This window comes from Tachypleus tridentatus, chromosome 13, assembly GCF_004210375.1.
Source record: "Tachypleus tridentatus isolate NWPU-2018 chromosome 13, ASM421037v1, whole genome shotgun sequence".
NCBI lineage: Eukaryota > Metazoa > Arthropoda > Merostomata > Xiphosura > Limulidae > Tachypleus > Tachypleus tridentatus.
Genome location: NC_134837.1, coordinates 78,395,216 through 78,421,325, shown reverse-complemented (window position 1 = coordinate 78,421,325; position 26,110 = coordinate 78,395,216). Strand labels below are relative to the sequence as shown.

The 26,110-nt window shown below is 32.2% G+C and overlaps 1 protein-coding gene across 2 annotated transcripts in view; it reads right to left on the bottom strand.

Moving 5' to 3' along the window:
• The window catches only part of LOC143241046 (acetyl-CoA carboxylase-like), a 135,023-nt gene that overhangs the window by 84,065 nt on the left and 24,848 nt on the right, over nucleotides 1-26,110 (bottom strand). For both annotated transcript variants that reach the window (XM_076484510.1, XM_076484511.1), the window contains 11 exons: nucleotides 22,426-22,535; nucleotides 22,144-22,225; nucleotides 18,326-18,424; nucleotides 12,459-12,568; nucleotides 11,639-11,749; nucleotides 10,424-10,633; nucleotides 9,086-9,196; nucleotides 8,684-8,743; nucleotides 5,591-5,916; nucleotides 2,775-2,925; nucleotides 1,505-1,608 (listed from right to left, as the gene is read on the bottom strand). In XM_076484510.1, coding sequence (XP_076340625.1) covers nucleotides 1,505-1,608; nucleotides 2,775-2,925; nucleotides 5,591-5,916; nucleotides 8,684-8,743; nucleotides 9,086-9,196; nucleotides 10,424-10,633; nucleotides 11,639-11,749; nucleotides 12,459-12,568; nucleotides 18,326-18,424; nucleotides 22,144-22,225; nucleotides 22,426-22,535 — 1,474 coding nt within the window. The remainder of the gene's footprint in view (nucleotides 1-1,504; nucleotides 1,609-2,774; nucleotides 2,926-5,590; nucleotides 5,917-8,683; nucleotides 8,744-9,085; nucleotides 9,197-10,423; nucleotides 10,634-11,638; nucleotides 11,750-12,458; nucleotides 12,569-18,325; nucleotides 18,425-22,143; nucleotides 22,226-22,425; nucleotides 22,536-26,110) is intronic.

Here is a 26,110-nt window from a genome sequence, read left to right as displayed (position 1 = left end):
TGTTCTATACTTTGAGTTGTAGAGTTATGTAATCCTTATTTTGAGTTTTATAGCCACAAATGATCTGAAAACTGTTGATATTTTACAAGCAGATAGAATTTCTGAATGCATAATTTTTCAGATTTTAACTATGAAGAGATTTCTGTTTGTCTAGGAACAACAACAACAATGAAAGACAAGAATTAATGGAAGCCTTAAAATAGTGCAGGATTTCTTTGCAGGTACAGCTGTCTGTTAGGAAGTTTTATATCACAACCTACTGGGAAAGAACAAAATATGGTTAACCTCATTTCTGAAAATTATTTTGTAAATACATAACAGTGGATGGAGAAATAGCTAGAGCAAATGTTGTAAGCTCTGTTAAGGAGGTATAGTAAGAGGTTACATACATAAAGAATCTGTAAATCTTCTTAAATGCCCATGTTATGCTACAATATCTTTTTGAAATATAATGAGAAACTATTTTACTCACATATATGTCATTCTTTGTACTTATGAGTGAAAGTTAAGAAAAGCATGTTCTAGTGTATCAAACACACTATATCTGAACTATCCACTTCCCGAAAGGCTTTTTGATCAATATCAAATGATAAAATCTGTATATTCTAAAACAGTGACCACAAAATAATGACTTAATGTTATAAATAATGTGGTATAGCTGTAATTATAAAAAAGTCTAAAGCTAGATGTCAAGTTACATTTGTGATCAGTTAATTGCAATTAATATAAGCCACCAAGTCTGTGTAAATTCTATGTTCATATGATGTACTATGAAGAGTTTAAGCAATTAAAACACATTTTATTCAACATCTTGATATCACCAATAAACATAAAATATTTCCAGTTTTAAACACAGTTTTTTCTCCAAAATTTATTCAATATCATCACAACTGTATAAAAATAGCGAGACGTGTTGGTAAAGTGTAATGTTTGTTTTTAGATTTCCCACAAAGCTACATGGGAGCTATCTGTATTAGCTATCCCTAATGTAGCAGTAATGGACTAGAAGGGAGGCAGATAGTCAGCACTACCCACTTTAAACTCTTGGACTACTCTTTTACTGACAAGGAGTGGGAATAACCATCACATTATAACACCCTCAAGGCTGAAAAGGATTCAAAACTGTGACTTAACATGAGAACTGGAAGTTAGAAAAAACATAGTTGTTGACACAACATCTTTAAGTAATAATCTCACACTAAGCTATTAGCAAAAACTTATTTAATACAATTTTGAAAACTGTCTCCAATATTAACTAATGAAATAATTCAGATTTTGCCTTTTCAAATCCAGTAGGAAAATTATGTATGTATCTTTCTTTCAGTCTATTTTTATAAATTAGTTTGGAGAAAATGTATTGCATTAAATTTAAGAAGTTCTGTTGATCAAAGCATCTATATAATAATCTGAAGTAAAAACACTAAAGAAATAAACTATAGCCAACTTAATATGGAATGTTTAAATTCAGCAATAAAAGATAAAAATTTGGGTAGAAAAGTCTTACTTCTCCAAACAGCTGTAGAAGTTCTGGAAGCTCCTAGTAATTATTTGGTCAGCAACATGAACAGATCCACAAATCAGTGACAATATTGTGTCTGGTTTTTCAGCCTTAAAAATTACAGTTTGGAGTTAAGATATATTACTTACTCTCTTAAAAAAAACAACATGTCTTGCTCAGTTACAGGATTTAGCTTAGTTACAGATTTTGTATGCACATCTCTTTGACAGATTTTTTACAAAGGAAGAAAAACAACAGGATTTCTTTTAAGCATCCAGTGTTTTTTGTAAGTAAATCTGGCCTTACCATTGCTTTGCAATCCAAGTTTTCACTAATACAAGACTAAATATATTTAGGACCAATTACTAAGTTACAAGTAAGTTAACTTAATGCTCAAACTAAACAATTTTCAGGGCTGTATTAACTGTGGCACAGTGGCATAGTTATGCCAGGGCCCTAAGCAGTAAGGAGCCCCTACTGATGATCTGGATCATCCGTTTAACTTTCTCTTTTTGATAAATTTTCATATTTTACCTGTTATTTGTTCTATTCATATTAAAAAAAATACTAGATCAATTTGACAGACCTTGTAACCACCGCAATAAAATACAAAATAAATCAAAATTACCATTTTTTTTTTTTCTTTACTTCATACTAAAGCAGGAAAGAACATTTCCTTAGACTAAATAGTTCAAAACTTATTAATCTTATACAACTGTTTATCAATAAATTTTATTATTTTGCTGCCTTTAGGACCATATTTTTTATAAATTCCCACCAAAAGAAGTGTCAAAGTATGCAGTAACATGAAGCAAAGGTTATGCTAAGGAAATTACTTAATTCTTATGCTATACATCAGTTGCTAGTTCTAGCAAGTGTACCTTGTATATTTTATTACTATAATCATTATATTTATGTATATTACCTAATTTAACCTTACATTCCTAAAAAAAGCATTTTACAATGCTTAGGCTAACAAATTATAAAGATGTAATAATAGATTTTGTTTTTACCAAAGCAAGGAATAAATGATCTTAGAGTAATGTTTTGGCATACTTCCATAATGTTGTACAAGAACTATACTGTTTTTTATGTACCTAATTCATTTTTACTTGCCATGTTGTTCAAGTAAATAATAATAATAATTATTATTGTACTAATTTAATATAACATTATTAAAAGTTAGGTGTATCATATTCTAATTAACTTTGAATAATTATGCACTTAGAATCACCTTTATACACTTTACTATCAAAATTTGTAAAAATATTCTTACCTGAACTTTTTTAGCAATAAGCCTGTCTAGCCAACCAGTGTCAAATTTGTTAATCTGGTAGTCTTCTGTTTCTAACAGTGTAACCAAATACTCTACTGTTGTCCGAAAATCTCCTCTGATTGACAACTCTTTCAATGCCAACACCATGTTTCTGGATTTAAAAAGTAACAAACAACCATAAATTCCTGCATGAATTAAAGCTCTTATGCAGTTCTTAAAAAAAAAAAAAACAAGGATGGGGCAACATTACAATAAATGACTTATATTTCATATAATTTAGGTCAAAAGTAAAAACAATAATTACACTGGTTAAAAACAAAATGATTAAGGAGTGTGGTCAACAATTAGAATGCTAAAACATTAGCATGTTAATCAAACATGCACATTTCAGTCTATGAAAATGTCAGAAATACACAGGTTGTGACAAATAAGTATTGTTACACAAGATACTTGTCAACATCATTCACAATTAGCTCACTCCAAGACATGAATAGACATAAAACTAGCATATTCCTAATCCACAATTATCATATTACAGAAGACTTCACAATGTTCACTGAATGTTAGTATAAGGGCTCAAATGAAAATTGCATGACTCAATGACTAAACATTACATAGGTCAGAAACCTTAGCCACATAATAGATTTGCACGCCACAGTATCTGTGTGTAGAATCTCTTCCAGTTGTACTTTATTCACCATATCCAATGACTAGAACTCAAGTATATGTAATCAACCACGTTAAATTATAATACAGGTTTCAAGGTTATTTACTAAAAAGATAATACATGGTATGGCAATCAAAGGAGTAAAATAATGAAGTACAACTTACAACTTGGTATTCTTTACTACAAGTTTTAGTGTCTTACAATCAAAATTTTATTAAACTATGCTTTGTTTATGTTATACCAATTAGTATAGCATAAAACCTTAGCTAATAATCCATATTTTAATAGTATAGAAATTTCAAGTTCCTAATTCTGCAAGGAAATATTTTTAAAAATCTTGAATTTCCCCTAGTATGATACATGTTACATTTCTCTAGGCATCTTGCCTTCTCTATTTTTATGCTACCCCTCGAAAGAGTAAAAAACTAAACATAAAATACTCACTATAGAATCGTTATTGCTCAGATAAACCATAATTTTGGTAGCCTTCAATATTGTTTGGTTAATATAATAAAAATGTTTCATGAGGCACGAGGCAAGCATGCAAGAAGCAGGATAATGTATTTTTCAACAGTGTAATGTAAGCTGTATATGCCCCGTGTGATTTACAACTTATAAAGGTGTGGATAGTAGTTAGTCATGGTTCAAAGGGAAATCAAAATCACAATAAAGCAATTAAATGTAATTATATATAGATATATATTGTTACGAGATTAAAGCTACTTAGGACAAATTAATCTAGTTTCAGGGTACAATTTGAATTTGTTCTGCAAATAAAAAAGGGTGATTTTGATTTATTCCAATTTGTTTTTGGGATTACAAATTGACCAATCCTGTGTCAGTTAGCGTAGAAAAAATTACTGGTAAAATATAAAGTTTTTCTTAAAAAAAAACAAAATGTTTGAAATGTATTTAGGAGGTTTTAGTGGTTACAGAAAGGAAATTTTTAAATAAGAAAAAGTATTTTTAATCTTAACATGAAAATTATTTTGGATGTTAACTATTCTATATAAATACTGAATATATTAATGGACAAATTCTGTTTTTTTTTTTTGTATGTGAAAGACTGACAAACTTTGTGAAGATATACATACTACACTGAAAGTTCGAAGTGTCAAATCAATAAAGACTTTAAATGAGTACAAAGAGGTCATGTGGTCAGTCAAACTGACCGAGCTCATACCAAATAATTTAATCATGTAACATAATAATAGCATAATAAAATATACATCAAAAAATATGTATATTTTGATAAGTGTACCAGTCAGTGGCTTGATATGTATGACTATTGCCTTGCAATAAATATATCATCCAAAGGTAATGACTAGATAATGTAAATGAGACTTATGTCAGTTTTAGTATTCTAACAAATATACATGAGACCATTTTAAAACACAAACTCTTTAAAAAGTGTTGCATTCAACAACTTTGAGGTAAATAATCCAACTTTATGAATAGTGTAATGGAATTCTTATTACACTAATACATAAAAATTATTCATATATAAAGAATCAAAATAAATGTTCATTGGATAAAATAAAAAATTAAAGTGAAGAAAAAAGTTTTATTTACTTATTTGAACAGCAATATAAATTTAGGCATTAAAATCTGGGTAACAAGCATCTATTGTTTATTTTTAAATTTTGAGCAAAGGTAGTTGGGGTCTATCTGTGTTAATCATCCCTAACTTAGCAGTAATGGACTAGAGGAAAAGAGGCTAGCTAACACCACCCACTGCCAACTCTTTGGCTACAATGAATAGTGGGATAAATCTTCACTTATAACACTGCCACACCTGAAAGAATGTGCATGCTCATGACCCATGAGTCTCAAGTCAAGTGTTCTAATCACCAGGCCTTCAAACACCTACTAATAAATCATTTAATCATAGTATCAAAGATGCTCTATTGCCTTAAACTTAGTTTTATATTCAAATATAGCAAAAATACAAGCCAATGTTTACATCACATCTGTGCCAAATGAAACATTAAAATTCTGACTGGCTGCACAAAATTTCTTTGTCAGATATTTTTCTTTGCAAAAGACCAAAACATTTCAAAAAGGAGAGTAAACAAAGACATAATGCTATACGTTATAAAATATGTATTTCTTGTAGAATCTATTGTCAGGATTATTATACATTACTTACTCCCTAGCTTCCTCCCGATCTTCACCCCACGAGAAACAGTGACCAAACTGAGAGTCTGCATACTCATGAAGCCCCCCAGAAACTCCCACACTGAAATAACCCCATACATTCCTGTTACTTCTGAAGTTCAATTCCTGCACTGTTCCTGCACTTGGCTTAAATCCTTCATCTGGGTTTTCACTGATGATTCGAGTAGCTATGACGTGACCCCATGGATAAGGTTTATGGTTAGGTTGATCAAAATTTATCTCACTATTATCCCATAATGATTCACCATACAGCATTCGAATATCCTTTATTCTGTGGAGAGGGATGCCCATAGCTATCTGTTTATAAGCACAATACAAACAAATTGTATAAAAAGTAGACTGCTTTTAATATTAGATGACATAATATATTTATATATACACTAGTAAATTCTATTACATAGCTTGATAAAGTTTATTTACCATTCATTGCATGATAAAAACATCAAACTATTTCTAAATTTTCATCTAATCAATGTAAAACATATGACATCAATGAAGACCCTTAATCAAAGTCATGTCACGTAAACATGAATTCTGTATTCTGATTCTTTTTAAAATCGCATTTAATTAAATAATTCTTTTCCACAAAAAGATTATTACAATTTTTTCTTACAAATATAAAATAAAATATTAATTACAGAATATACTAACCATTGTATAGATTATTTCACAAGCAGAATTCTAAAGTGTTTTTATGTTTCTTAAGATCAGCCAAAACAATTTTTCAGGAGCATTTAAAAAAAATTATTTAACTCAAATATATTGTTTCTTCTATAGAAAATATTCAGTTAAAATGTTTGAGAAGTAAGAAAAACTTCACCACAAACTGAATATGTTTGCATTAACAGAAACTGATGAATAATTATTTAAAAAGTATCCAATAAGAGTCTTTCTTTTCATGATATCTCATGTTTATATGCCTGAAAACTTATCTGAAAATATTTGGTTTCATTTTTCTTAAAAGATAGATCAAGTTTCATAAAATTAAATTGAAATCCTAGAAATTCTGAAACTTATGAATAACATAAAGCTATTTAATATCTCTTTTTTTTCTTCAATTTCTGTAACAGAAATAATGTTAAGAAAGGCTGTAAACCAGATTTCTCAGTTAACTGCAATTTTAGAAGAATTATCTGATCTTTTCTAAAGTTCTTTACCTAAAAGAAAAATATTGCTTTCTATTAGTTCAATTTCAGCAGTTAAATATTACTGGGTTATTTACATCTGGAAGTCATTCAACAGGCTCCAAGAAATACAACTGAACAAAAAAGAAATCTCATAACAACTAGCAAGCCTGTGGGCCACAGGGCTACTACCAAACATATTTAATGCTTCAACCACTATTTTGCACTTTTTCAGTTTAATGGTCATTGCCACTATAATAAAAATTTAATTTCTTTAACCAGTTAACCAAGTTAAGGATGGTGATTAGTAGACCTACTTATGTATGTGTTGTAATGTAAATCAATGTCAAATTCTGGGTCTGCTTTTAGGGAAACCCTGTTAAATTATTTTTGTAAAATACTGAGATTCCTTAGGAAGTTTGATGAAAATTTTTATCTTTGTGCTAGTCTAGGGACTGAGATGATTCATTTGGTACTATTTAAAAGTTTGTGTGACCAATGGTTTAGGTGGAGTTACGTGACAGACACTGAATATTATTATACAGAAAACTGAACTAAAGCATGATTCTAATGTTTACTGAAACAAAAATCAATATATTTTGTAAAAAAATAGTAACACGATGATGTGATACCACTTTTATCTAATGGTGTAATCTGTGTTAACAACATTAACCAGTATATTTACTACAAACTTTAAATGTCAAATCTATTAGAACTGCAACAAATTTGAACTCAGAAGAAGGCAAACAAAATATCTGACTAAACTGAATAAGAAACAACAAACAAGCAATTAATCACACAAAAGGTTTGTACCTTTACATATGAAAACAGTATATTCCAAACAAATAAAAAAAAGAAGGAAAAACAATTGTGAAAACATACATGATACTTTTAAAACTTTAAAAAACATCAATGGTACATCATACAAATCAATTCTAAAATAAACATTTACAAAAAACAGAATATAGCAATGTGACTATTCATGAGGTGCATACTTATGAGAATTTAAAAAAACATTATAACAAATTTAAAAATATTAGAATTAGGAAATATTTATGGGAAATTAATAACACTTAAATTAAGCACCAGATATTGTGCTTTCCTAAGAGTTACTTCCTCCATTGTTGATTGTTATAAATCTGATAACTATGATTACACAATATTGTCCTAGAACACAATGTCTATTGTGAAGCATTTGTGGAGTGCAGTGATGTCCATTGTATATGGCTTGCTTTAAATTTCTCACACAGTTACACAAGAGTTATCTGCCACAGCCACCCCTAATTTAGCAGTGATGGAGTAGAGGGAAGGCAGCACCCACCATCACCTTTTGGGTTAATCTTTTACCAATGAAAATAGTGGGATTGACCATCACATTACAATGTCTCCACAGATGAAAGGAAGAGCATGTTCAGTGGAGAGATTCAAACTGGCAACCCTCAAATTGCATGTCCAGTGCCTTAACACTAGGCGATGCCAGGCCCACTATATATGAACATCAACTGAATACCAAAGGTCCCATTCTTTGAAATGTTGTTTTTTGACTATACATCATTGAATAATCTTGATATAAAGTTAACCAACCATAAATCTGCCATCACAGTTTTACACTGGCAACTGGTTTAGAATTAATTCATGATGAGCCAATTATTCAGATGTCGGTTGTATCATCTCAGCTCACACATTCAACACCACATCACTGTATTTAATTAACAGCATATAAATCTCACTCTTCTAAAGAGTGATTCACACTCTATCTACTCTAATTCTAATAAAGAACAGGTCAAGGTTATATGAAACATTTCTTATATTTGTAGCATAAATAGATAATAGGAAAAAAAAAAAGATTTGATTTATCAAACTTTCACCCCCCTCAATGTCTATGCTATTTATATATACACTACAGGGGAAATGATAGTAGCAAACACTCAAAGCCTCACCTGAAGCTGGGCAGCAGGAAGGTTCACATTGGCAACCATTTCAGTACATGGATGTTCAACCTAATCAAACAATAAACAAATACATTTAGTTGAAATATTACTTGTGCTTTAAAATGAAGTGTTATACTTAGCATAATACAGAATATTTTGAAGCTAGTAAAATTATACTTTTGATAAAAAACATGGATATTTAAATGCATACAACATATGAAGAGGTGATCTTGTAGTCTTCACTGAACAGTGTTTTAGACATATTTCTTAAAATTACATACTATTTTACCACAGCTATTATAATTGTATTCATAAAAACAACTGTCCCATTTAGGCCCAAAACCATAATTTTAACACCTGTTGAAAAATTACCTATCCTAAATGAATAGTACAATATTTGCCAGTACTTACCTGAAGGCGAGGATTGAGTTCCAAAAAAAAAAAATTTCCACTTTCGTCATACAAGTACTCTACTGTCCCAGCACTTACATATCCTACCATTTTAGCCAGTCGAACAGCAGCCTAAAACAAACAACAGCTAAATATTTAGGTTAAAGCTTGAATTTTGAAAAGAAATCATCTGTGTCTTGTATACTGTAATTCTTTTAGAGTAGAGACAAAAGATTTATAAATATAAAAATATTCATTCATTTCACGAAAGTTTTATAGAAAAGAAGAATTTTACTCACTTTTAAATTTAAAAACTTTGTTATTTTAAAATACTTTTTAACCACTTAATTTGGTAAGATTCATAATAGAACATGCATCTTACATGCAAAAAAAAGTTTGAATGAGTTAATGGAAAAACATGTTTCTTTGTTTTTGAATTTCGTGCAAAGCTACACGAGGGCTATCTGCACTAGCCATTCCTAATTTACCAGTGTAAGACTAGAGGGAAGGCAATTAGTCATCACCACCCACCGCCAACTCTTAGGCTACTCTTTTACCAACAAATAGTGGGATTGACTGTTACTATATAACGCCCCCATAGCTGAAAGGGCAAGAATGTTTGGTGCGATGGGGACTCAAACCCACGACCCTCAGATTAAAAGTCAAATGCCTTAACCCATATGGCCATGCTGGGTCTAAAATACGTTAAAAAAAACTGATATTAAACCTCTGTTAATTGACTATCTCCTATAAACAATTTATTTAAATCACCAACTGATTTTTCTCACCTAAAAATGGCAACTTCTGCAATAAGGGTACAATGTTAATGCAAACTTGTGAAATATTAAGATATGATCTAATGTGATATGAATGAACATGTATGTAACAAGACTGAAAACATATATAGATTAACAATAAATAAAAGCATACTTGATACGTTGTATGCACCGTGAAGTGTAGGTACGTTTAGGTTTAACAGTAATTACATACAAAACTCTTATTTAACATATTTGATCATTAATAAGAACCTCTGATACAGAGTAAAGTACTTAAACCAAGATGAAAAAAGTGGCCTGCAAAATTAATGAAAGCAACTCTACAGAACAGACTGATCAGAATTATAATTAATGTCATAAATCACACTTGAAAACTAAAATCTATAATGATTAGAATGTACTGAATTATCAGTTGTATGTCCTCTTAGTTAACTTAAGTTTTTGTCACAATTCATAAAATATCTAGAGTGACTGTTGAAGACATTCAAGTCAGTCCTAAATCACTGTATTAAACCAAATTTTTGTAATTCAGAATTTCCACAATGGGATTAGTTATCTTGTTTCCTGTTTATGTTTAAAGTACCTTTTCCATTTCTTCAAAAACATCTAACTTTGCTATCACGCATGGAGCTTCTTCTATAATTTTCTGATGACGTCGTTGGATGGAGCAGTCTCGGCCAAAAAGAGAGATTGCATTTCCATACTGATCAGCTAGAACTTGGACTTCCAAATGGCGAGAACAAGTTGCTAGTTTCATGATAAAAATAGGAGAACCTGGAACTTCTAGTTGAACCTATCCAAAAAAACAACAACTTTACTTATTATAACACAACGTATGAAGCAACACTAGCTCACTGAATATGTTAGTAATAAACACAAAATACTAGTTCCTTTCCTTAATAAATCAACAAAAAAAAAAGTCAGTGTAATCACCTGTATTTTCAGTTTACACAATTTACAAATTGTTGTTTCTATAGTTCCTAGTGTGGCTATTATGAGCAACACTTAAAAGGTATTTTATTAATAACTGTGATAAGATTGCTTAAAGGATAATAATAAGTACTTCCTATATTCTAGTTATGATAAGGCACAAATGCTATTACCAGGTAATATCTCTTTATGTCACTTTTATGGAAAACAAGTGTCAGATGGCTGGTCACATAATTTAAAATGCAAATTTCATTTGTATAAAAGAGAGAAAGCAACACAATATACTCTCTGTTAGCAGTCTGAACAACAGCAGAAGAGGATGTAGAGAGAGACTGACTGATTGTGAAAAGTGTCACGACCTTAATTTGGACCATTTGGACACTTCCATAAAATTGAAGGCAAAGCTGATAGTAAAATGATAGAGTATACTTGCAGACTTATATTTTGAAACTATAAATCAGAGAGCCTTTAAAACGTTTCTTACAATAAGATAAATATATGTTATCCTTTCTGTGAAGGTGGAGAGCAGGAAACACGAGAAAAGCCATAAGTAACTTTAATCTACAGTTTAAAAACAATGATGGAAAATTATCCTTGATTATGGTACTTATAGCATGTGCTATTTATTCTCTTCTTCTGTATCTTTATACACAAACAATCAGGTGGTTGTTAATTCAAAACTTGAAACAATTTTTTTTTTATTTAAGCATTAATTTATTTATTTTTTTCTAAATTGAAACTGTAACTTGAAAATCTATGTGCAGGCTCTCAGTTTGAAAACATAATTACCTCTCTATATTGTTGGTAAAAATGTCCATGTAATAAAACAATAACAGTACAACAATATACAACACTGACTACAGAATACCTGTCGATACAAGTTTGGGAATTCAGCAGCATTATCAACTTTACGAATGCCTTTTCCACCACCACCTTCTGAAGCTTTGATCATAACTGGAAACCCAATAGACTCAGCTGCCTATATCAGTACAAGTAAAATATAAAATACAATTCATTTTTAACGCATCACCTTATAAACAGCAACATGAGAAGAAAGCAAATAAATACATTAAACTGATAAGGGATAAGTATACCAACAATGTCAATAACGAGAGAAAAAGAAATGATTATTACAGTACAAACCTAATTTTGATGTGAAAACTGAATGTAAATGCTAATATATCTAGTTATATTAATGTAAAAAAAAAATTAATCATAATATCTTTTGAAACTATAAACTTTAAAGAGACATATGTACACAAAAGATACGCTTTAAGATGAATTCTGATTTTTGGAAAAGGATTTTTGAAGTATAGAAGAACCAAAATTTACTGTAAAATAAGGCATAATTTATTATTACTATCATTTTTGACCTAGAAACAGTATAGTTTTTGATTAACCCATGACAAACACATTAATAATAAACTAGCAATAATGTGTGAAGCACAACTACTGCTAGTGATAGGAAAATTCAGAAGTGCAAAGTTGTAATATTACAAAGTAAGAAAATTTCCCAAATAAAACATTACCACCAGTGTTTCAATTGCAAGTCAGGCCAGAAATAATGAACCATTACAGTAATCCCAGAATTTAGGAAACAAAGTTCACTGTTATTAAAAAATTATATACATACAGCAATTGCATAAATATTTCAGAAACTTAAGAATTATGATTAATATTTGCCCAACCTTTAATCCTTGTTCAGCATCTTCCACACATCCTTTCTTGTATAGCTCTGATCGGATGCTTATAACTTTATTTTTCTTGCTTAGTGATTCATTCCAGTCAGCTTTTATTCCTATAACAAGATCCAAAACGTATACAATACTTACAGTAGCAAATGTGCAGGATGTATGTAAAGTTTGGAACCATGGGCTATTTGCAGTCTTTTTTAACTTCAAATATGTGACTGATTGTGGTGCTGTCAAAACACAAGAAGATTGAGTTAATCCTATTGTTAATCCAAGCTTGTTTTGAATTACAAGGACAGTGTGTAGAATACATTCTGTTCAGTTTGTTGAAACGTATATGGTTCCAGACTTTTCAGACACCCTGTAACAAATTTGTTTGATATTTCATGACTAACTGATTCCAACAGTTATGTATACAATATTTTACACCTAAACAATTATATTTCTAGTGTTTGTTTATACATCCACATGTAATACCTTGAAATTAGTTTGTTTTGTAGAACTATCAGAACTCATTGTTCTTTCTGTAGAACTTTAGGCATGGTAGGTTTGAAGGACTTTAATAGACTACAATTGCCTGATGGGAAAAAAGAAGAAAAAGAAAATCTTAGCTTTTATAATGAGGTCTTTATCAGGTCATCAAGGCCTCAGTATATAACTCATTAAAGTTCTCAAAGTTATAATTTTCCCATACTGAAAACGTATTTCTGATAGGAAGATTGAAACGTTCTCTGCTTATCAATAAAAGTGCTAATACCCATGCTAGCTGTTCCAAGATACATTTTTATTTCAAGTGGGTTTCTTGTCATCAAGGATGAGCAGAGATAAGTACCTGTTAGAAATACATTTTCAGTATAAAAAAATTATAAGTTCTGATACAGTACATTACCACTGTTCACAAAAATAGCTTGAATCCCACAGTGAATAGGTGAAGGGACTGATGAGAGGAGAAAGAGAGAAAAAAGCACCCTTCAAAAGTAGGACACTTCCCAAGAGGAGATCTTCAGAATCGAAGAACCTGATGTGGGAGACTGCACAACTTTTGAATCAGGTATACTTTATGTTTATCGTGAAAAGATGTTGCATAATATGGATAGAAAAATGGAGAAACACATCCAAATGGGAAAGAACTATGGCAGGATGTGGATCCAAACCATAGAATATTTATGAAACTCCATTCAAGAAACATAAAAGTGGGTGAGATTAAAAGGATGTGTCCCTAGACATAGAGTGAATAGGGTGTGATGGACTCTATATAGCGAGTCAACAACATTCAAAACCTATGCTGCTTGGAACCAAAATCCACATGAAGGTAGGATGTGGATCATGCCATCAGTAAGTCAACTATAATCCAAAACCAAGTCATTTGGGTTTGTAATACATGTGTGAGACCTTATGTTGATTGGCTCAGTTCTAAATCTAAAACCCAGCCACTAGGAATCAACATCTATGTGAGGGTAGGATGAGGGATCCAAAGCAAAGGGATGAATTGCAATTTTGAGATCTCACTCCCATTTTACATAGTGAAGAATATCATGTCATTTACACCAGCAGAACAACTACCCATCCTAATCTCAAATGAATGGTTTTATAATCATTTGTGTATAGTGTTTGCATTTCATAAACACATTCAGGGGATGTCTCCATGGCCCACCATCCCAGCAGCTTGAAACTAGAAAGTGGTAAGGGCTTTCAAACTCTACAAGAAGGGGAGGGGGAAAGTGCTATGGAGAGTCTGGAGGGATGACAACACCTGAGACAGCACAATGGGTGACCAAGAAACCCTATTTTAAAAAGCAGATAATACCAATTTATTCAATACAATTCATAGCATGGATGTGAAGCTATTTTCTTTTTCTTTAGCCATGGGTGAGCACAATTCAGGGTGAGCAAATTTATAAATCAAAACTATCATGAAAATAAACCTATAAGAAGTCTTGTGGAACACCCCATTTCCAAGTTGTATGACCAAAGAATTACAATAAATAAGTTGATATGGTGTTACAGTGCAGATTTAAATGGTTAAAGAATATCTGATTAGGTACCACTGGTCACAGAGCAGGGTCCAGATAAAGATTTATAACAGAAAATAAACAAGGCCCCTGAAAAGTAAGAAAAGAGTAACAAAAGATAATTTATCTAGTCAAAGTTTCAATGAAGTATGAAGAGTGACTACAGGTGGAATATGATTACCTGAAGAAGAAGATAATGTGATCCTATGTAAATGAGAGGTAGTCTACATACCTATTCGAAGAATTTCCTCCAAGGGACAATGAAGATGAAATATCAATGAAAAAGTAAGGTGTTCTATTTGATGAAAATACATCCAGAATAAAGTACAGAAGGAAGACAGTAAAGAAAAATAAGCCAACTGAATTAAAAGCTGAACCCAGTTGGTAAGAATGGAAGGAGAATAATCATGAATAGAGGATGTCTGCTAAGGAATATAGTGGTGGGCATGGGCACCATGAAAGGAAGCAATCAGAAGGAACTGACATGAGTGTCACAGATGATTGAGATCACTCAGTGAAGTAGTTGAATGAGAGGATAGAGACACAGGTATTTGATGGTCCAATCCTGAATGAAATCAATGACAGCCTGAAAAAGAGGATGAGGGACCACAGATCCCAATAGAGACAATTTCTTGTTGAGGGACATGGCAAATGTATCAATGTGAGCAGTATCTCATTAAAGTGAAAGTCAAAGGAAAACAAGAAAATCAAGAAACCATGCCATCAAATGTAGTTTGTCTGAAAGGAAAAGATGATTTTCAACAAGTGTGAAAGTTCCCGTAACATGATACACAATGATATGAATAACTAGCATGTAGGCTCAAAAAAAGATCTAAAGTATGAAAATATAAGGATCAAGAATAGGTGCCACCCTAATTACTGAGATAAGTGATTACTGTAAAGCTGTTATAATGGATCATTACTAGATGATTTCTGGTCAAATGGATAAAATGAATCAAAGCATGATGTACAGAAACAAGCTACAGGATGTTGATAAGAGAAGACCTCTTGGTTATAGACCAATGTCTCAAAGCTACCTGTTAATTAACTCACACATCTCCAGCCTTGAAGGGATATGTCCTTGCAAATGTGTAAATCTGAATGAGGAGAAAGAAGTGGGACACTTCCTAATGTGTGAATCTTGTCTCACCATCAATGCAGATTTCTGACAAAGCAAGAGGAAAAGAAATTGAAGGAAAATAGACCTGTCAAAGGACCCTGTGCAAGATTCTACTGGTCAAGAAGAGCCCACTGAAAAGTTCACACATGTGTACAACATAAGAAAATAAGGGCTGCTATAAAGGACCACATTCTGAAAAGCAACAGAACACTGCAAGCTGTAATAGAGGAAGCAGTAAGAGTGTAGAGAAGGTTGTGCTTTACTGAGATGGGTACTGCAAAAAAAAAAAATCACTCAACTGGACAAGATATTGGGTAGGCTGAAGTCCTGTCTTCTCCAATTTGATTAACCAGCCCACCCGAGCCAAATCCAGGAGCAGCCAATGAGTGTGATATGCACATTCCAGTTCAGAATGAGCTAACAGTAGCCAGTCATACAGGTAATGATGAAAGCACAATCCAAGATCACATAATTGACGAGCAAAAACTTCAACAAAAGACATGAGGCCAAAGCAAGCCTGAAGGGTGGTGCACAACACTAATGAACCACCCTATTGTGAACAAGCCACAAATAGGGTCGCAACTGTTGAGATATTGGGATATGTAAGTAAGCATTTGGGACATCCAGCTTGGTCATCCACCAGCCTGGAGAAAAACTCCCACCTAAAGGTGAGGAATGTCTCCATACTAAAATAGGTTAGTATTAAAAAAAAGACTTGAGGCAGAACAAATATGTTACAAGCTGCCACTCTGGGTTTCTCTGATGATCTGTTGAGACAGAAGGTCTGATACTGCATCTGACAGACACTTACTGATAGTAGGATCCAAAGGCATGGGAAAAGAAATGGAAAATGAGACAAAGGAAGATAGAAAGAAGTTGTAGGACAATTCCCTATGATAAAACTCAACCCATGGATCTATGGCAAAAATCACCAAAGGAGAACAAATCCATACAAGTGAGCTCCCATTGGACCAGAATCCAACAGGTAGAAACTGGTATTGTTGCTGACATACCCATCTGCTTTGAATAAAATAAGGAGCTGAGAAACCCCTGGTTGGAGGAAGAGTAAAGGATGAGAAGGACTAGGACAGGAAACAGAAATAGAAGCTTGTCTCAACTCCAATTACAACAAATATTAATGAAAAAATTCCACTCTGGAAATCAAAGTATTACAAGTCATGAATTTGAATGACACAAAGACACCAAAAAAGAAAAAAAAGCCTTAATATGAGTAGTGCCAAATGAGAAGTGATAGTTCAGTGGAAGGAGGATTGTTGCATGAAGTGATAGTTCAGTGGAAGGAGGATTGTTGCATGAAGTGATAGTTCAGTGGAAGGAGGATTGTTGCATGAAGTGATAGTTCAGTGGAAGGAGGATTGTTGCATTCAGAAGTGATAGTTCAGTGGAAGGAGGATTGTTGCATGAAGTGATAGTTCAGTGGAAGGAGGATTGTTGCATGAAGTGATAGTTCAGTGGAAGGAGGATTGTTGCATGAAGTGATAGTTCAGTGGAAGGAGGATTGTTGCATGAAGTGATAGTTCAGTGGAAGGAGGATTGTTGCATGAAGTGATAGTTCAGTGAAGGAGGATTGTTACATGAAGTGATAGTTCAGTGGAAGGATAAAGTGATTTCTTTATTGCATGAAGTGATAGTTCAGTGGAAGGAGGATTATTGCATGAAGTGATAGTTCAGTAGAAGGAGGATTGTTGCATGAAGTGATAGTTCAGTAGAAGGAGGATTGTTGCATAAGTGATAGTTCAGTAGAAGGAGGATTGATTGCATAGTTCAGTAAAGTGATAGTTCAGTAGAAGAGGATTGTTGCATGAAGTGATAGTTCAGTAGAAGGAGGATTGTTGCATGAAGTGATAGTTCAGTAGAAGGAGGATTGTTGCATGAAGTGATAGTTCAGTAGAAGGAGGATTGTTGCATGAAGTGATAGTTCAGTGGAAGGAGGATTGTTGCATGAAGTGATAGTTCAGTGGAAGGAGGATTGTTGCATGAAGTGATAGTTCAGTGGAAGGAGGATTGTTGCATGATGATTTGCATCAAAGATACACTAGAATCAGTCAATTTCAAATGAATGGAAGATTAATGTACTATATTGGAATCAGAATTTAATATTCTGAATCACATTAAACACAGTACTAGAAGTTTATATTTTATACATGAATCTGAATTTTTTTAAAATTCAGCAAGCGACAATAGAATGTGTATTTAGGATTTATTAATTGGATGTTATATGATTTAAACCCTTTTAACAAAAATTTATGTATCATAAACAATGTTATATGTAATGTGAAGTACTACAATGATTATGTCAAGATTCCATGGAAGAAAAAAGGAAAACTGGTAGAACTTCATAACATTTCAAAGTATTTCATGTAAATATTTCTTTTTTTTTTTTTTTTTGGAAAATACAAGGTTGAAAAGCATGCAAAAATGTTTTGATCTTTGGAATATAACTCCTTTTTATTTTACATTTTCGTATTCTACAAATCTTTGCTTTATGGTTTTTCTTCCTCAGAAAAACAGTGGTTGGAAATGACTAAGTTGAAACAATTAACTTATTTTTGACTCACCCCAATTAATATTTTATTACAACCACCATCAACAGAAGTTTGAATATACTAATACTATATAACTAGTGGATAGAAAATAATTTATCATTGCTCACCTAAATAAGAAGTTGCAATTTAAGAGTTAATTGAACCTGGATTGACTAAAATATTTACCTGAACCACTCCAGGGCAAAGTGGGGATGTTGGCCGTTTGAGCAACAATTGTTGAAGCAATTTTATCACCCAGGGACCACATAGCTTTGGATGGTGGTCCTAAAATTTCAAAATAACAAGTTTGTATTTTTTTAATCTCTCATTATAGCTTTCTCATCATACCTTGTTTCAAGAAGTTGTTCAATTCCTAGCTTAAAAATTAATCTGTGGTTTGTTTTTTACATGTTTCAAGAAGTACATGCACCCCAAAAAAGAGATGGGATAATTCTTTACACAGAAAAAAATTATACTAGAAATAAGCCATTTTTGATGAATAAGTGGTATCCCAGACAGAATTTACACTCAAGTCAACTATTTTGTAGAAGACCAGCTAGTAGAAGCAGCTATATTATGAAACTATAAAATGCTGTTTTATAAAATACCACTTTGCTTTGCACTTAGATTGCATGCTCCTGTCTCTTATTAAATTGCAAATACAATCTCTCAGAGAATATTTTTGACATTCCTCATCTATATAGTTGATCAGTCAAATTACAATATGATGAACAGAGTTTAATACCCTTGGTTAATTTCTTACTTTTAAGTTCTTTGCAAGTTGAAAGCCTTAACCACCTGACCATGCTAGGCCATGTCCAGCAGATTAGCCTCTATAGATCACTACCCAAACATGAGCAATGCTCTTCGATATCGTCATACATAAGTTAGTAAGTTAACAAAGTTGTTTAAATATTGTTATAGTATTGCTAAACCTAACAAACCACACAGTTTAAACTTTAAAAAACCCATACAGAACAAATTACATCTACTATTATATTCAAGATATGTTATTACACAATACATATTCTCCAAATTCTAGAGAAACTGAAACTACTGCAACATATATACTAGGTCCTCAGATCTCACTTGACATGAATGTGGCTTCCAAACTATACAATATTTTAGTTTGGAAAACATTTTTATACCTTTCCTTATTGTATACAAACACCACAAGGAAAATTTATGACACAAAAAATACATAATGTTAATTAATATATTCAACCATAATAAAGTCTGCCAATTACAGATATACAATACAATTAACAATAACAAGTTATAACTGCTTTGGAAAGTAAGACAATACAAATACTTAATACAAGAATTTTTTTTTCAAATCTCACCTTATTTACTATAACATACTATTCATATGCTTGCACAGAATTAATGTTACATAAAAACATTGTCAACTAATAAGTCTTAATATACATGGTCTTAACACAAATAAATCTGTGATCAGAGTTTATGGATATTTTGGATTTTGAACATTCCATTCCACAGTGTTTTTATGTTTTGGCTGTGGTTGGTCATATGACTTGCTGTTATCAATAACAAAAATCATTTTAATATAGTATACTCTGTACATATATTTAGTATGTAGTCATCTCATTGTCACAGTAACTGATAATATTTGATACTTGAATACTTTAACTACAAACAAAACAATATTATAAATTCCAAATTGTACTATATTAAAATGATTTTTGTTATTGATAACAGCAAGTCATGTGACCAACCACAGCCAAAACATAAAAACACTGTGGAATGGAATGTTCAAAATCCAAAATATCCATAAACTCTGATCACAGATTTATTTGGGTTAAGACCATGCATGAATGGACATGATAACATGAACTGTAATGACATGGTAAAGTTTCAAAAATCATTTCAACATAACAAACTAAACCTTTATATAATATAATAAGTATAATACAAATAACCTCTATTGTATGAAAAAACATGAATTAATGACAAAAGAAATGAATAAGAGAGTACAATTTTTACAGATATGATAAATATTGTATTGTACATGCTATTTCTTATATTAAGTTCAAAAATATACAATACATATGTAAAGAAGCTGTTAAAGTAAAAGCTTCCTTTTTTTCTCCAAAGAACTAAAGTATCCATGCTGTCAGTCTGATAGCCGTTAATATAAACATTCTAAAATGGCTCTTCTTCCTATTTCCTATTCATACAGGATAGAAAGTTTTTTTAATTCTTTTAAAGTGCTCTTAAGGGTGCTTACTTCAAGTAAAATAAGGTGCTTTTTTATGAAAGAAAACAAAAAAGTTAAATTTACACAGCAGCAAAGTGAAGGATGAGGGGGAATATATGTTAACTTCTTTAATTTGAAATTTTCCTGCTGTTACATCAAGAACAATTGTGAAAAAAACAGTTGATGTCCTTGACACCTTAGCATAAGCTTCCTTGATTGGGTCATTTACCTCAAACATACAAGGAAAGTAAGCAAAAATTATATTCCAGTTAAAGTAGTGAGTTTACATGACACTAATATTCAGATAATTAAAAAAATAAAACCTTTTTTTTTATTTACAAATTTCACCTTTTACAGAAATTAACTGTTCATAGCTATGAACCTTCAAGACCTGAACTTAAAAAAACAGATTCAGATAAGAAATGACTGGATTATGAGTGTTCATCTGGGTTTGAAAGTGTCAGTTTTGATACAAATTTTCTTTAATAAAGTGCCTACATAAATTATAAGGCTTAAATAATCAAAAATATCTTTCTAAAAGTTTGTACCAAGCACATTTATGACAAAATTATTAACCTTAGATTTCTCATCTGCTTACTAAGAATATCATTCATGATGTCAGAAAAATATATATATTCAAGAAGTCTTGATAGAAATGAAACAGAAACCCTATAATCCGAGCACCCCTGAAGAAGAAAGGTCCACCTATCGAAACCACTCGGGTTATAGGGTTTCTATTTCATTTCTATTACAATTTACAAATATCCAGTAAACATTGCACAAACAATAATTAAAAGTCAAACGTAGTCACAATAAAGTTTGAAAAACTATTTATATATTATCATATATCTCTATCAAATGTGAGAATGCACTTTACACCAACAAAATCTATGTATTTTTCAGATTACCTAACAACAGTTTTCAACTCTGTTTGGCACAAAAATGATTGACGGCCCAGTCATAACTCTATAAATAAATCAACTATTATCTATTTTCAAAGTTTGTTTGTGACTTTTCATTCTTTTTGACAACTCAGTTTTGGGTCATTAGTAAGATTACTTCATTACAATAAATTACAATCAACTTTGTTACTGTTACAGTATAAAACAGAAAAGAAACAAAACAACAAATCTGACATTTTGTGCACAACTTTTGATACATATAGCAGCTAAATGAGACTTACAGATAATAAAATTCCACCAGTAAATTTTCATGCAGAATACATTTTTTTAATTTAGCAAAGTGGTATTCCCATTATGATTATTAATATCTTTTGTGAATTCAGTTATGATCTATGATTTGCATCCTGAATTTTTCCCAACAGTTCCTCCTTCTTTAATATTAGTTCTCCCAAGCAATTAACTTAAACCTACAGAAAAAAAAAAAATTTACAAAAGAGAATGAAAATAAATAAAAATGAGAGATCATGTACCTTGTACTTCACAATGTGGTAGTTTTTATGATATTAACAAATGACATAAAGCTAAAGTTTTATTTTGTTTGAAGCAGTTCAAACCAAAAAATAAATCAGGGTAACAACTTGTATTTGATCATTCAAGAAATAATCTTCATAAAACTGAAATTACTCAGTATGATCAAAGATGTTTAAGCAGTCTACATAAAATAGTACAAAAATGAAATTTTAAATATATAAAAAAAAAGAGTAGCAACTGAAAAATACTCTAACACTTGTGAGAGATTACAACAATTAATAATGTATACAAAATGCATTTGAAACTTCTCAGAGTTTATTTTAAACTAATTTATGTGTAAAGAATAAACGTACCCATAAAAGCAATGCCATTCTGACTTAAGAGTTCTGGTAACAAAGAATTTTCTGATGCATGGCCCCATCCTGCCCAAACAGCCTTAAACGAGAATAAAAACACATATAAAAACATCAGTCACAGCACTCTCCTTAAAACATTATTCTAGTTAAACATTAGGCACAAAATTTTGACAAACATGTAACGAAAAATATTTCTTTTATAAAATTCCTAATAATAAGAATACATTTTCACCTTTTAGAATAAAACTAATAAATGTAGTTGAATGAAAAAAATATTACCTGGACATTTGTTCTCTTTGCTATGTCAAGAATTAGTTCCACATTTGCATAATTATTGTTGTTTGTTCCTCCTGGAACTGGGACATAGTGATCAGCTAACTTAATGTATTCTGTAGGAAACACACAACACACATTTAACCAAAATTATGAAAAAAAAGTTATTTTTTCACAGAAAAATATGAAACAATAAAGTATTGTACAGAAAACTGCAGTTAAAACTGAAGTAGCACACAAAAATGTCAGTAGAGTACAACAGGGCTTAGCATTATAACATTAATTTTTTTATTATTCACATCAATGACATAGATGAAAAAATGGTTAATAAATTACTTACATGCATTTGCTAATGATAATAAGCATTTTAATGTTGCTAGTTTATAAGAAAATGTAACTTCACAAAATAATTTAGATCAGTTGGTAAGTTGGGGAAGTAAATGATATATGGCTTTTAACTATAACAAATGTTAAGTAATACATGTGGACTATTATAATTTAAATTACAAGTATAATTTTGATGGGAATAACATTAACAATATTACTGCAAAAAAAGGATCTTGGTGGAGTGGTCAATCAGTTTCTGTTGATAGTAGTAGGTCAAATAGCATTTATTATTATATCTATATAATTATTGAATACACGTCTCAAAGTTTATAATATCGTTGTATAGGTCACTTGTTAAGCCACATTTAAAGTATTGTGCTAGTTTTCAGCTACTAACTTAAGAAGGACATTAAATTGTTGGAAAGGGTTCAGAGGAAACTTACTAAGATTTTAGCTGGGGCAGAAAACTTGTCATATAAGGACAGATTACACTCTCTGAAATTATTTTCCTATAAAAGAAAAAAGGAAAATTAGAAGGGATGTGAATGATGTATTTAGGATTGTAAACAGAACTGACAATGTTTCCTTCAGATGTGGTGGAAGCATTAAATGTAAGGGAGTTAAAGGAAAGGGTTGATAAATATTTGAATAAGGATTAGCTTTGCATTTGCTTCTTAATATTTTATTTTAGTGTATAGGATAACTTAGATTGGCCAACAGGCCCTATGTTTTCTTTGGATATTATGCTACAAAGCAATTATGCAATTTAAGTTTGCATTTTCCTACACTGAAAATGTATTTCTAATAGATTCTTACCTCTTCTCACAGAGTAGCTTTTCCTGACTTGTAATGCCCTGTATATGCACAAATTTTCACTCCTAAGTATCACAAATTATATCATCCCCACATACGCTTATGTTTTCATGTGAGGCAGCTGCACAATAGCATGCAAATGATCATGTGACAACTCTTCACCAATACTAGCATGATCTAACTCCTAGCATATCTGCCTTCCTCTATGCAGCTTAGTCCAACTTCACTTCTAGGTTGAACAACTGACAAGAAAAGACAGTGGAAGTGGGAAGAAAAAGTTGAAAGTCAGAGTGAAGGTAAGAACTAATCAGAAATACCTTTTCAGTGTAGGAAAAGTGTTAATCTCAGATACAATCTCTTACCTCCTCTCACAGAACACCTAAAATCTCAAACTGATACAGTGGAGGGACTGGTTAATAGTATTTAGATGAGCCTCCTTTACACAGAATCCAAGGAAAGCTCATGAACTGTGAGAATAAAGAGTATGTAAGACACATCTGTGGGAGATTGCACCACTTCTGAGCCAGGCATACTCTTTGCCTATGAAAATGATGTGTTGTAATAACAGCATAACCAAGAAGGGTCCCAAGGTGTAAAGTGGCTAGTTTGTAGTGGACTGTAAAGGGAAGTTCAACCTCAACCAATACCAACAGAACCATGACAGGAATATCTAGCCATGACTGGAAGAGGGTCCTCTACTGCTTTTCTCAGACTTGGGAACTGGAAAGGAAGAAGATAATCTGTTCCAAAAACCTGCATCATCATGTGTGCATATCTATCACAACCAACACCAGTACACACTGGGAACCAACGTACAAAAGTGAGGTGCAGGAGAGAAGGACAGAATGGGAAAAAATGACAAGACCAAAGGCAGTAGAATGACATGGAGGAAGGCCAAACTGAATGGAAAATCAGGGAATCAACACGAGGAAAGTTCAGCCATCAATAAGATCTGGATTAAAAGCCATGTATGAAGACAGTGCAGGAACAGACATATGTAGTGCACGTGACTGAGGTTATCTGAGGAGAGAGGGTGAGAGGAGGTGTCATCAGGAAATGCACAGATGTGGAAACCATAGTCATACTGGTCACAGTAATGCCATCACGAGGACACATTGTAAAAGTGGCTTGTATGGTGGAGAGGATATGAAGGAGAATATAGATGGGAAATATACAGAGAGATAAAATTCCCCCTAATCCTGACATAGGGCATTGGAACTTAGTACTCTTCTAAACTTAGAATGTATTTACAAAAATACTTACTTCTACTAACACTTATTGCTATAATTCAACTGCCTGTATTTCATCTTTGCCCATCTAATTAATGGTCTGACTTATTTTTGCTTGCTCCAGTCTTTCGTACCATACTCAATTGCAAACACAGAAATATTTGTCTCATGGTGCTTCAGGCCAATGTCAATGTGCCTTATCCTGGTACTGTATACAAGTAACTCATTCAGATAATTTTATCACTTTTTTTTTTGAGACTGACACTATTCCAGTCTCTGACAGCAGATCTTTGTGGGGAGGAAGAGTGAAGGAGTGTCAGCAGCGATAAATATTATTGGAAATGCATTTTCAATTCAGAAAAATGTTAACTTCCAAAACATACATACCTCTGCTAACACTTACAGATAGAATCCTGCACTGAGAGGGTGGAGAGGCTGGTGAGAGCATTATCCATACAGAAAGCCTATGCACAGATCATGGATGTACCAACATGAGAGTGGTATCAGTATATAGGAACTGCACTTGATCCAGAACAGGTATGCTCTTCACCCTGAATTTAGTTTCTGTATCAAGAATGGAATTGCTGATGAGTAATCATCATTATAGGCCAGCTCCAATCACGGTTCTAGAACTCAAGGGTAAAATTAAAGACTCTTAGTCCTTATATCTTACATTGGTGGTGCAATTAGACTGCAATATTACAGATATATATATACTATTGATTGAATCTCAACCTGTAGCCATAGAGCAATGTATTCTGAACCACCAAAATCATGACGAGAAAGTAGGCAACAACAAAGCAATGCATTCTGGTTTCATTGGGTGGAGAAGCCAGAAAGGCAACCCCCAAAGCTTGGAATGAAGAGATTGTGTGTGCTATACTCAACCTAAAGAACAGAACTCATCTTGTCTGGAACTATGAAAATTTATCTTTACTCCCTAACCATGTGGGCAAAGAACATTCTACTTGCTCCCAAGTTATGGGGAGGATGTGGAACAACTGTGCTCAATCAAGGACCCAGAATTATGAGGAGATAGTCAACCCTCTTATGTGAATAACTTGCTGAACAAATACAGACAAAAAAAAACAAGGGCCTTGCACACCTCAATCAGATAGCTGAGCATCAAATCTGAAATCATATTATGAATAGACTTCCATGTAGGTTGGTGCTGGTCCTACCTACATCCAGGGACCCAGGTAGGAAGACCCCAACTTTGCCACTTTTAAATAGTGGAGAAATATTTACCTTTGATGCAAAAGCCTCTGTCTACCACCCCAGTAGCTGGAAACCAGGTGTGGTAAGGACTCCTCAAGCTCCAC